The sequence below is a fragment of the Chlamydotis macqueenii genome, chromosome 3 (genome assembly GCF_036417535.1).
Source record: "Chlamydotis macqueenii isolate bChlMac1 chromosome 3, bChlMac1.mat, whole genome shotgun sequence".
Lineage (NCBI taxonomy): Eukaryota > Metazoa > Chordata > Aves > Otidiformes > Otididae > Chlamydotis > Chlamydotis macqueenii.
This window is the reverse complement of record NC_141558.1, coordinates 46,085,526-46,098,345: the sequence shown is the minus strand read 5'-3', so window position 1 is coordinate 46,098,345 and position 12,820 is coordinate 46,085,526. Positions and strand designations below refer to the sequence as shown.

General features: G+C 36.6%; 1 protein-coding gene across 1 annotated transcript in view; it reads right to left on the bottom strand.

The window, feature by feature from the left end:
• Window positions 1-9,712: 9,712 nt before the first annotated feature.
• Window positions 9,713-12,820, bottom strand: part of GRIK2 (glutamate ionotropic receptor kainate type subunit 2) — a 386,634-nt gene continuing 383,526 nt past the window's right edge. Inside the window, exon 16 of the mRNA XM_086745932.1 lies at window positions 9,713-10,592. Within this exon, the coding sequence (XP_086602058.1) occupies window positions 10,428-10,592 (165 nt within the window). The 3' untranslated portion in view covers window positions 9,713-10,427. The remainder of the gene's footprint in view (window positions 10,593-12,820) is intronic.

The window sequence follows — 12,820 nt, the reverse complement described above, 5'->3', positions numbered from 1 at the left end:
GATTTTTGATAATGTTTGTGGGGTTTTTTTTACCAACTTCCAAATAAATCCTTGTCGGCTTGTTGGCTAGGTGTGTAGATAAACAGAAGTAACTTAAGTCTCAGCATCTCTGTAGTTATATCACATTAATTTTGTTGTGTAGATAGCAAAAGACATTACAGACATACTGCTGATGTGCAGCATGATTGAACTTGGTCTTGTCAAAACAATACTAGTAGTACAGGTTTTTTATATTACAGAGGGCCCAAACACATTAAGAAGAGCTGAACAAATGATATCCTGGAACTGGGTCCTTAACTCAAGTTAATGTGATATTATCACATAAACTTATTGGACCAGAATATCTTGGAGGCAAGATAGATACCATTCTGAGAAATCACTTACCTTTTTTTTCTTATTGCTATTAAGTAATGTTTGCACTTTGTTAGCATTCAATTTTTGCAGAACAGAACACAAAGGTTAAAACCAAAGACAAAAAAAAAAAAAGAAATCTAGTTACAAGGACCAAAAAAAAAAAAAAAAAAAAAAAGAATGGGCAATTGAATTACAAGAAAAAATAAGGAGTTGCTAAGATGAAACTGAGCCTGCTAATAGCACGTTTCACAGGTTAACAATTGGAATATGAGTTGGTTCACTGTCTTACAGGAACTAAAATGATACCTGTGCTTCACAGGTAATTTCTGGAATACAGTGCTATACTAGGGATTCGTACAACATGAACCCGTGTGCAGCGGGAATAAAGGAAAATAAAAAGAAAATAAAAGTCTAGCAGTCAGAATACCATCACCAGAAAAGAAAGCTTTGAGCTGAAACATGGATGACTGGTAATTTCAATAGCCTGGTTATAACTGGGTTATTTTGATTCTAAGGGCCATATGCTGTCTTCCTCAAGCTAGATTCTGGCCAAAAATCACCTGACTGGTGGAACACTGTGCTGATCTTAAAATAGATAGAGATGAGCAAGAGTCCAGAGCAAGCACGAGTTATTTTGGAAACAATTAATTGGAAGAAACAAAAAGAGAAAATGAAAAAGCCTGATAAGTTTTATCAAACAGAATTATAAATATAGCTGTATTTGAAGCGTGCCTCTTGGACACTTTCTTCTGATTCTAGGACTGATTCAGATAATGGCAGTTACTTCAGCTTCTTTTGGTACTTTGAAAGCTACACATGTGCTTCTGCAGTTACCAAGTTCGTACGAGTCTGTGATTTAAAATCCTACTATCTGAGAGCTTACTGAGTCATAGAATAGTATTCTGGTCTAGAAAAAGCTGCTGGATTTTATGAACCTTGAACGCAAATAGCTTTTGGTTTTTTGGTTTTGTTTTTTTTTCCCACATCAGGCAACTTTGTTTCAAAGCTCTCAGAGAGAAAGAGGAAAACACATTCATGAATAATGTATGTTGAAAATGGCTATCCAATTTGAAGTAACTAAACAGTCTAATATGTTTTGAAACAGAGCTATGCACTACTTGCTTTCATCCCCATGCTGTTCACCGTAAGGCAGTGAATGTTGTCCACCACATTTGCAGACATGAAATTTTCTTAGGATTTTTTACACCTAATCAGATAAGTCACTAAAATTTGAAGTCTAGCTGGACAGATATTTAGTTGTGGTTTGTTTGGTAATGCTCAGCAGCAGAAAAATCTGTAAAACCATGGGGTTTTTTTTGTTATTTTCTAAGCAGAGACTAGTATTTATTTTATTATTAAATAAGAGTTCCAAGTGAATGAAGATGAAAGGATGTTGCAAATGAAAGGTATTTATGGCCTGATGGAAAGTTCATAATTTGTCTTGCATAGAATCATAGAATCTTAAAGTTGGAAGAGACCTCCAAGATCATCAAGTCCAACCATCAACCTAACACCACCATGCTTGCTAAACCATGTCCTGAAGTGCCACATGTACATGTTCTTTGAACACCTCTAGGGATGGAGACTCCACCACTTACTTGGACAGCCTGTTCCAGTGCCTGATCACTCAGTAAAAAAAGTGTTTCCTAATGTCCAACCTAAACCTCCCCTGCTGCCACTTGAGGCCATTTCCTCTTGTCCTATCACTAGTTACTTGGGAGAAGAGACCAACACCTGCCTCCCTACAACCTCCTTTCATGTAGTTGTAGAGAGCAATGAGGTCTCCCCTCAGCCTCCTCCAGACAACTGGAAGAAGCCTCATTTTTCACAAACTCTCTAAGTCCTCATGGGGACTTGAAGCACCCTAATATCTGCTGAAGAGACCACACAGCAGGGCACAATCAGCCCAGGAGATTTCTACAGTGCTTTGATGATAAATTGCTGACACAGGTGATGGAGGAACAAAAAGGAGAAGTTCTCTGCTGGATGTCTTACAGACATGGAAGAATCAGGATGAGGGACATCATTGGCTGCAGGTGATGGATTTCAGGATTCTGAGGGAAGAAGATCAGGGCAAAAAGATCATAGTCCTGGATTCCAGGAAAGCAGAATTTGGCCTTTGGCCTTCCAAGACCTGCTTGGAAGAATCCCAAGGAAAGGAGTCATGGAATGCAGGGAAAGTGTTACAAATGCCAAAGCCTACCTGGATTGAATCCAGTAAGCATTGCGAAAGGCAACAAGAAGGGTTTCTACAGATATATCAACAGCAACAAGAAGACTAGGGAAATCAACGGGATGGCTGCAGAATGGGGGGTGGAGGCCTGGTGACAAAAGACAAGTAGAAGGCCAAGTACTCAGTATCTTCTTAATTTGGGGTCTTTATGGTAAGACTAGCCTTTCAGAAAAGCCAGGTGAGTAAAGTCTCAAGCAAGGAAGACTTACTCTTGGTGGACAAGGATCAGACTAGGGAACTTTTAAACAAACGAAACATATATAAATTGATGAGACTTGATGAGATGTACCTGCAAAGGCTGAGGGAGCTCTTGATAATTTTTGAAAGCTCATGGTGGTTGGCAGACATGCCTGAGAACTAGAAGAAAGCAAATGTCAGTCCTACTTTCACATGAAGGGTAATAAGGAGGATGTGGAGAGCTACAGGCTCATCAGCCTCATCTGCATCCCTTGGAAGGTGATGGAGCAAACCCTGCTGAAAAACATTTTCAAACATATTAAGGACAAGAAGGCTACTGGAATTAGTCAGCATGGTTTTACAAAAGGAAAATAATGTCTAACCAACCTGATAGCTTTCTATAATGAGATGACTGGCTTTGTGGCTGAGGAAAGAACAGTGAATGTTGTTCATTTTTACTTTACCAGGATTCTCAGCATCTCCCCGCAACCTTCTTACAGAAGAACTGATGAAGTATGGACTAGGTCAGTGAACAGTAAGATAGATGGAAAACTGTCTCAACTGTCATGGTCAAAGGATCGTAATCAGTGGCAGAAAGTCCTGCCACAGGCCAGTATCCAAAAGGTCAATACTGGGTTTCATACTGTTTAACATCTTCATTAATGACCTGTAAGATGGGACAGAGTGCATCCTCATCAAGTAGGCACATTATACAAAGGAGGAATGATTGATAAAGCAGATGTTTGTGTTGCCATTCAGAGGGACCTCAACAGGCTGGAGAGATGAGCCAACAGGAACTTCATGAAGCTGAACAAAGGGAAATGACAAGTCCTAAACCTTGGGAAGAATAACCCCATACATTAGCCTAGGCTGGGGCCAACCTCAGCTTTGCAGAGAAGGACCTGGCGATCCTGAACTGAACATAAGCCAGCAATATGCCCTTGCAGCTAAGAAGAGCAGCAGAACCCTCAGTTGCATTAGGAAGACCATTGCTAGCAGGTCAAGGAAGATGAGCCTTCCCCTCTACTCAGCATTGGTGAGACACCACTAGAGTGGTGGGACCAGTTCTGGGGTCCCCATTACAAGAGATACAGGAATGTAACAGAGTGAGTATGGCTGCCAGAGAAGGGCCACAAACATGATTAAGGGATTGAGCACCTGTCATATAGGCAGAGCCTGAGACACTTGGGATGACTCAGCCTGAAGAAGAGAAGGCTCAGAGGAATCTGACGGGGAGGAAGATGGAACCAGACTCTTAGTGGTGTCCAGTGAGGTGATAAGAGGCTGTGAGGACAAATTGAAATGCAATAAATTACCTTTAAATATGCAGGGACAAAAATATTTTTCACTGTAAGTATAATTGAACACTGGAAACAGAAATATTGTGGAGTCTTCATCCTTGGAAATATTCAAAACGACTGGACAACATCCTGGGCAATCTTGTCTAGCTGACCCTGCTTTGAACAGGGACATTGCACTCAACAGTCTCCAGAAGGCACTTCCATCTGGAGAAGTCACTAGACTCAGCAATTCTGTGATTTTTGTGAGTCTGTGATTCTGTAAGAGATGCCCCTATGATAAACTCACAAGTAATTTTTACTTAATATAAATGAGCATTTTTAACATAAACATTAATGTATAGAATGGCTTAGCAGATGTATGTATCAGAAATTTCTGTTGAGCTACCCAAGTCTAAATGGCCCAGACAGTTAGTACAGTTAAAGCATAAAGAGAATGATATGGTTACCATCACTAGGTTAGGTTGCTTTCCACTCCCCAGGCTTAACAGCCAGCAGTCTACTTGTGGGAGACTGACAAGGGACAATCTGGCATAAATCCATCACAAGGTTTGAACTTGTACCTGCAAAACCAAATCACTACATATTTGGTCTGTGGTAGATGATGTAGCCCAAGAAACACTAACAACAACTCAAACCTTTACAATCTTCAATGTTTTCCTGTAATATTTCAGGTAAGGTTAATGTAGCTCTAAGTCTTTTATTTCCTCCAAGCAAAACTTGTACAGTCATGGCAAAGAAGGAACTCTAACATGTTTTCCATTATTTTTAGCTCATGCTAGATTTCCTAAGTAGCTGGAAAAACTATGCATATATTATATGACAAGGAAAGAAAGGCATTCTCTTGGCTCTGAGAATTCCTGAAAGACATATCTATGTATCATTTCCAGTACACACTTCAACATTCAGAAAAATGAAGTTAATCATTCCAGAATGGCATTCCTTGAAGAAGAGAAAGGTAAAAGAGAAAACTGATACTGATATCTCAAGATCAGATGCATCATTTCCTTACCTTTATCTACAGTTAGCATTTTTCTAAAAATCCTACAATTCTTTGGTTTCAGCAGTCATAGAAAGTTACTGTTGTTGGACATGAACAAGAGGAATTATTTATTTAGTTTTAATTAGAATTATCTTTCATAGGAAATGTCTAGTGATGTCCATAAAATAATAAAACAAAATTAGCATGGATTTTAACAATAGGAGGCTTGTTGATCTTTAATTACAGCTTTTCCAACCTTAAACCAATTAAAAGTTATCTTTCTCAAAGTTCATCCTACATATAACCCTTCTCTTTATCTTTAATCTACATTTTCAATTTTTAATATAGCTGATTTCATATTATAAACTTTATAGAAGCTATGTGAACATGATGTTCTATATTCCTATACCCTGACTAGGTAGGGAAATTTCCAGTAAGATGAGTCAGTGTGATAGCTCCTTTGGGTTGGTGTTATTATTTTTATTTTTTTCATTTTTCTATTGCTGTAGTGATTAGGATTTTGGGCAATGAACTAAAACAATATATTACTAGACTGGCAGTCAATCAGATCACTATAACTTCAAACATCATTTAAGAAGATCTACTTTTTTATTATTTATATAGCTCCATAGTTCATGGTGCTACATAGAACAAATCAAAGACAGATTCCCTGCCCCCTAAGAGCTTACAGTCTAGGCAAGTACAAGAACAACAGAAGGAGATAACACAGGCAGAGGACAGGGAGGGGTAGTAAATGAAGAGAAGGACAATTAGATTACAGTCACATGAAAAGCTAGTGTGTTTATGTTGGTGGCTACAAACTGGGGAGATGAGGTGCTTGAGTAACTTTATTTTTAATTAGAACTACATTTTATAGGAAAGCCAGAAGAAAAGGGTTTTGAAAATAATTTGAAAGTGTCAGAGGTACTTGTAGGAAGGCGAAGAGGCAAGAATGGAAGGGAACAGGACACTAACATATTTGAGGTTGGAAAGCAATTAACTTGGTTGTCAGATGAGTCAACCTCAGTGACCCTTTCTTTTCCTACACATTTTTGAAAATACAACAAAAAGCACAATTTCTCCTGTACACGTAAACGCAGTCTGGTAGCTTATTTTGCCTTTAATATTTGATCAGTACACATTTGGGGATGTATTGGACTTGATTCCTCTGAAGTAGGAGTTTTGACACGCTTTCAAAGTAGTCAGCATTTCAATCATCATATTTTGTGATTGCAGATGTATTTGGAGACTAAGTGAAGTTGTATCTAAGGTACTTTCAATACTTTTCTAATAGTCTTAATATAGTAATACCACAAAAAAATATTTTATAGCATTATCTTTTATCTCTTTGTATGTTGTTCTCTCTGCTTATGACCCCGTTTCCCTGAAAACATTTTGATTTTGTAGAATATCAGGGCATTTCTTCTACTTCTATTTAAGGTTTCAGATTTTGATGTTTTTTTTTTTTAAATTCATAAATTGTGTCTTTTCCATTCTGAAATATTAACTAGTTAGTGTAGTAGGGCTAAACAGTGTTAGTTTGGTTTTTTGGAAGACTCTATTAGTGAAACCAGGAAGGATTATTGCACAGAGCCGCAAGTAATATAAACATGAAAGAAAAGGTTCTTTCAAATCTATACTGAATTCTTCAACTGAAAATTGAGATAGAAACTGCTGAAAGTAATATCTCATACAAAATAAGCCAGATACTCCCTGGATATGTTTGTATTTGTGTTCATGTAAATAGCCTGCTGATGTCTATAATGGGCCAAATCCTCATTTACAGTAAAACACTACATATCTCTTAATTTCATCCAACTATTTGGCTCAGAATGTTCACTACCAGTCATTCACAAATTGCATTTATCAATAAGCTAAAGGGTGGGGTTTTTTTTTTGTAATCTATTTATATTCACATAGTTATCTATTGCTATATAACCATGTTGAGGCAACTTGAAGTTCCAACCTAAGATTTTGAGAATCCTTAAAGTTTACAGACTTTTATCTTCTTTGAAACAGATACTGTAAAAAAAAAAAAAAAAAAATTCCATCCAGTTTTTACCTCAAATTTTCATGTACCAGGTAGCACCATATAACTGACTTATAACTGCTTTGAAAGTCTTCTCTAGAGTGACATTCAAGGTCAGTCAGAGAAGCATCCGTCATACTGTCCTGGGAAATCAACAGACTAATTGAGCTATTATAGGAAACCACTTAAGGCAGTAATACACAGATTCTGAATCTTCATGTGCCAGATACTCCATTTTAGCTGCTGTACTTTCATTGACTTTAATAACACTATAGAAATTTATACTACGTGTGTATTTGGGAGTAAGCCTATCTGAGGCCTTTCAAAATGAGGATATTTTCTTCAGAACTGAGGATAGCCTTCATAACAGTGAAGAGAAAATGATCCATTGAGCTTTTGGGAGTACAAAACTACCAGTAGAATTTTCTGCTACTTTGGGGATCAACTCTTTGTTAGTAATTTTTCCTTAAATGTCCTAATTTTCTGCAAAAAATATAGAAATAATTACTAACGCACAGCAAAGTAACAGTATGAAACAGTGTATAATTTTTTTAAAAAGACGTTATCCTACTATGAATCTGTGGAGCCATGCATTTCTACTCTTGATCTTAAATACAACTCTCCAGTTACTTTGCATATTTCCCTTAATAACGGAAGGCTGAAATTCTCACTGAAATCTTAATTAAGCCACACTACTTCTGCATTAGGATTCTTGTTCCTTGGAGGATTTTGACCCAATAAAATATTTGGGACATATTCTGCAGTCACACTTACTTTGGCTCACATAAAGCTTAATGATAATTAGCCATGAGCATCAAGGTGAGAATGGAACTCCTGCTTATTTCAACAACCATAATGGAGAAAAGAAAGGTGTTTTTTTTAATATAATACAGCATTTTATTACATGATTTTACAAATTTTATTGTAAATCATCAATCAAATGCAATAGCCATTTTTTTTCCAATCCAAACCATCATAATTAAGCATTTTCACTGTATTGTATGACAGTTACCTTCTTTCTCTTTGAATTTTAAAGAACTTAAACTTAATATGTATTATGTAAGTATACTCACTTTCAGAGTCTTTGCTGAAGGTGTTTCTACCTTGTTTATACTTCAGACAAAGATAACCTGTTCTTTGTTATCATATAAACTGGCATCAAAATCTCATAAATGTAAGAGAATTTGCTTTCTCGGTCCCTATCCAAAATGGAAATGGCCAGCTCAGTTTCTATGAAGATTTATGAGAACTGGGTAGTAGACACAAACCTCCCCCTTCCCCTCAAATTTCATTATATAATTTCTACAATTTGGATGATGTATTTTATACTTCTGTGTTAGGAAGATGATTATAAGATTAAATTAAGCCCCAGTAAACAAATGATCTCATTACTCACCAATGACTGATTATCTATGATAATGTTAAAGTTTTTTTTAATCAATCAAATTAATTATTTTCCATATAAACACCATCTTCATAATCTTTTTTTTTTGGTTGACACAACATTCCTACATAATCCATCCTATACATGTTTTGTTGAGATAAAAATAAATTTACAGTAGATGGAGGGGCAAGATTCAGCAACTGTAGGGCAGTATTTCAAAATGTTATGTTCAGGAACTCACCACAGGCAGGACGTATAAATTAGTTTTGAGGCAGCTAAGAGCCAGATCCTACAAAAACTTATCACAATGTGCTGTACTGGCTTCTCTCAGAAATTCCAGCAAACTCTCTAGCCACTCTAGAGAATCCGTAGGATAGGGTACTAAGCTAAGGCTAAGTACCAGTACTGACAAAGTACTGCACTTATGTTGCTCAGATCACACAGCAAAAATAAAACAACTAAAACTGACATAATTTTAATGCTTTTCTTTTTTTTTTTAATTTTGTGCATTGGATTCAAACAGCAAACTGAGTGCACTTTAACTGTTATCACAATGTGGTCAAGAGGTCTGTGTCTTTTACCATTTACACACAATTGTTCATGACAGCATGTTATCAGCCTAGTGGAAATCGGGGGTGTAGCATGGTAAGCAGTGGTGGTAGTGCACCTATTTTTTATATTATCTAACTTGAAAATATGTCTCTTCTAAGATTCCTTTTTCTTGATAAAAATAGTTTTCACCAAACGTTGGTGGTGCACACGCACTACCATTCATGCTTGGCATCACACCCCTGACAGAAACACATGTTCTTATTTTGTTGATAAAAAGTATTACAAAAATTTCCATACAAAAACTATTTTCATAGAAATCTTGCATTTCCACAAATAAACCTGAACATTTTTTTTTTTGAAAAAAAAAAACTGCTCAAGAATTTTGTTCATTTAGTACTGTGACTGTATTGAAAAATGCAGTCCTCCTTAAAGTTCTCCACATTAACTTATTTTTGGTGACCCATCCCACTTCCAATACTAGCGAGAATTGCACAGGCTCCATTGAGTTCAATTAGTAGCAGGAACAAGGGTTTCAAAAGTCATTCAGTCTAAAATGCAAGCCCTCTATGTGTGAAATACGCTGCTTCCCACCCCCCTCCCTCTTTTCACAATTAAAGAAAAAAAGTAATTGCTTATATCTAAAGGTTGTAAGATACATTCCTTTGTACTAAGGAAACTTTAATTAATCTAAAAATTGGGTCAAAATTGTGGAAATTTTTTGTTGGTTTTTTAGACCAAAGTTCCAGCCCGGGTAAATTTAAGTTACTGATTTTTTTTTTTTTTTATATATTCTTTATTTACTTAGTTCAGTGATGCAGACAGTCCAAAAAGCAGGTGAGCATCCTCATATTTATCCTTCTATTCACGGGATTCATGTTTCCTCACTTCAACACTTCTCCCATCCAGGAAGCTCATATCGCCTGTCCAGACGATAGTTTCAGTCTACCAGCAGTTAGCAACTCTTCTATACTTGGAAGTTCAGAAGAACATATGGTTTCTTGTTCCACTACAGTTCTGAGATATTACTTTTACTAGACTCCTTCCGTGGTTAGTATCCTCTTGGGCATTTATTCTCCATCTCCTGACAACTGTTGAACTTCAAAAGGAACCTGTAATTTCTCACTGAGACTGCATTTGAAACCAGCCACAAAACTCACATGGAACATTCATTCATTCAGAATGGTGGAAACCCATGACGAACAGTGTAACCCCACATAACTTGGTTGATCCATGATGCTTGTGATTCGAGTCTGGCCATTGCAACTGCTGAGATCACAGAGTCTCTAGTTCATAGACACAGCGGCATGAGGTAACTCATTTTATTTTGCACAGGTTGCATATTTCCACAGGAAACATTCTCGCAAGGTTGTTTGGAAAAAAGACGACAGTTTGTGCTTGGGGTATTTGGCTTCCCAGCTCTATGCCATGGTTTCTTTACCTGGCAACCTTCTGTCGTTAAACGTGTGCATGTTGATAACTTCTTCTGTTTTCACAATAACAGGAGCCTGTGGCTTGTGTTTTAATCGGCGCTGACACTTGAGAGACATCCTTAGCTCCTCTATCATGGCACTACAGAAGGACCTCTACAGAGGGAAATAGAGGAAGAAGAAAAAAGACATCTGTAAAAAATATCCAGCTGCAAAGTCTAGAAGTAGGTTCACTCTACTGGCACAGCCTTGTCAGTCTTGTCAGCCTGGAGCTCATAACAAATTGCTTTTAAATATGTATCACATAAGAATTAAAATTACTTATCAAGCTGTGATGACTCAGTGAAAAAATCACCTTGTCTCTACAATTATTTATCTGGCAGCTACTGACTATGGATGCATATGATACACAAAAATATTTCAGACAGATTTCAACCATAGTTTAGCCTTACAGGATAGCATCTGAATGTAACATCTATATTATTCAGTAAAATCTCTTTGCTCTTATTTCAAAATAATACATTTCATTTCTATATGATTTAAATAGCTGGTCCTGAACAAAACAAGTTTTAGTGCATGAAGTTTACCTAAATGAATGTTTAAATACTATTAAAATGCAGACTCTTTACTGAAAACAAATATCTAGTCCATTATTTTTAATATTTTCTGTGTCTAAACACTTCTTCCACTACTGACTATCATTTGTGGAGTATATAGGTGCAAAAAATATTAAATTCTATCAATCTTTATGAACAACATATTATCAGAAAAAAAAACAGTCCATTAACATGTTTTCATCAAAAGCTAGATCCTCAAAGCCCTTTTTCATTTTTACAGTGCAAGAAATTTGAAAAGTAAAATAAAATCTCACTTATTCCCTCAGTCTGACTGAATTCTCCACTGCTAATAGTGTGCTGAGCAATTAGTCTCCCCTCTCTGAGAAGTGGAGTATGGATGAAATATGGAAGTGAGGAAGAAGAGTCTCAGTTTTGGGGTCTGTGAATTAATAATTTTTATCATATACTTTAACTTAAATGTTTTCTAGCTAATAGATAAATATATTAATTAAATAACACATCCCAGAGTCTGAGATGTTATGACAAGCCTCTGACAATTGCTCTCACTCAAAGTAAAATTGAGGCATAATCATAGCCCTTTGCATTTTGCTTTCTTAATAACTACTCTCCAGTCCAGGGAGATGTTATGGGAAAAAAAAAAAAAAAAAAACCAACCACAAACCACAGAGCAATTTGAAGTACTGTAAATATCTCTTCATGATTGTTTGATTTTGTTAGTGGTAGATCATTAGCCAGTATATAATTGTCTAATTTATCTCCCCAGTAAAGAACTCTGCTTTATTTGTAAACGGTTACATCTCCATTATTCATACAAACCTGGAGTTTGGAGATTAGATCCAGAAAATATTTAAACATCTCATCCTACCTAGTTCTTTAGTAGCCTAAACTGAGACTGTGTTTATGAAAATCTGCACTCGGCTTTCAACCTCCAGGTCTGAAGGCACTCTGAGAAGTAAGGCACAAAGTTTTCCACATTAAATTGTATAGGTTTGTCACTTGGCCATAGCTTGTAGAAATTCTGCTGAACACATTGGTGCTTGGCTTAGTCCTGGATCCCATCGGAATTCACACTCAAGTTCTCCATGTGTAAAGTTATCAATTCAGTAGGTGTGCTTTAAAAGGACATAATAAGTCAAGTTTCTCAAAACCAGTTACAACATCTATAAGAAGGACACGTGACAGACATTACAACTTTCTTCTGTGAAGCCATTCATCAGCTGAAGCATTAGACCTGAATGTGAGACACTTTTGAGAGTGTCAATTCAATACTGTCTTCTTCAGGAGGGGTTTTAATATTTCAGCAAAGGTTTCAAACCTACAGGTGTTAGACTATTTCAAGGTAAAAAAACTTTCCACCTACTGATCCTGTTCCACTTTACACAGAAGCAGCAGTTAATAGAGGCAGAGTGGGAGAATGGGAGAGAGGGAGAGTACGGGCAGTTCCTGTTTCAGTGACAACTTCAATATGTTTATGTTAATTTCTGTTTAGTGCAAAAGAGTGCAAACATGACTTGTTTCAGTCATGGGTTAAAACTGAACCCAAATCACCCAAATCCTGAACAAATGCCCTCTTCTCTAATCCTTTGCATACAAAAGGGAATAAGCAGGTGGGAAGGAAAGGGTAATCTTACTTTTGCTGTGATACTCTTCCTTTCAAACATTCCTTTCTCCTGCTGTGTTTGAAATAAAGGTGTGACACCTATTCAACTTACAATAGAAAGGGTTTAGCCACCTACAACTAAGAAAAGTTTAAGTTTCGAAGTCCTTCAGAGGCCAAAGTTCAAGACAAAATTTCTCATTTTGGCT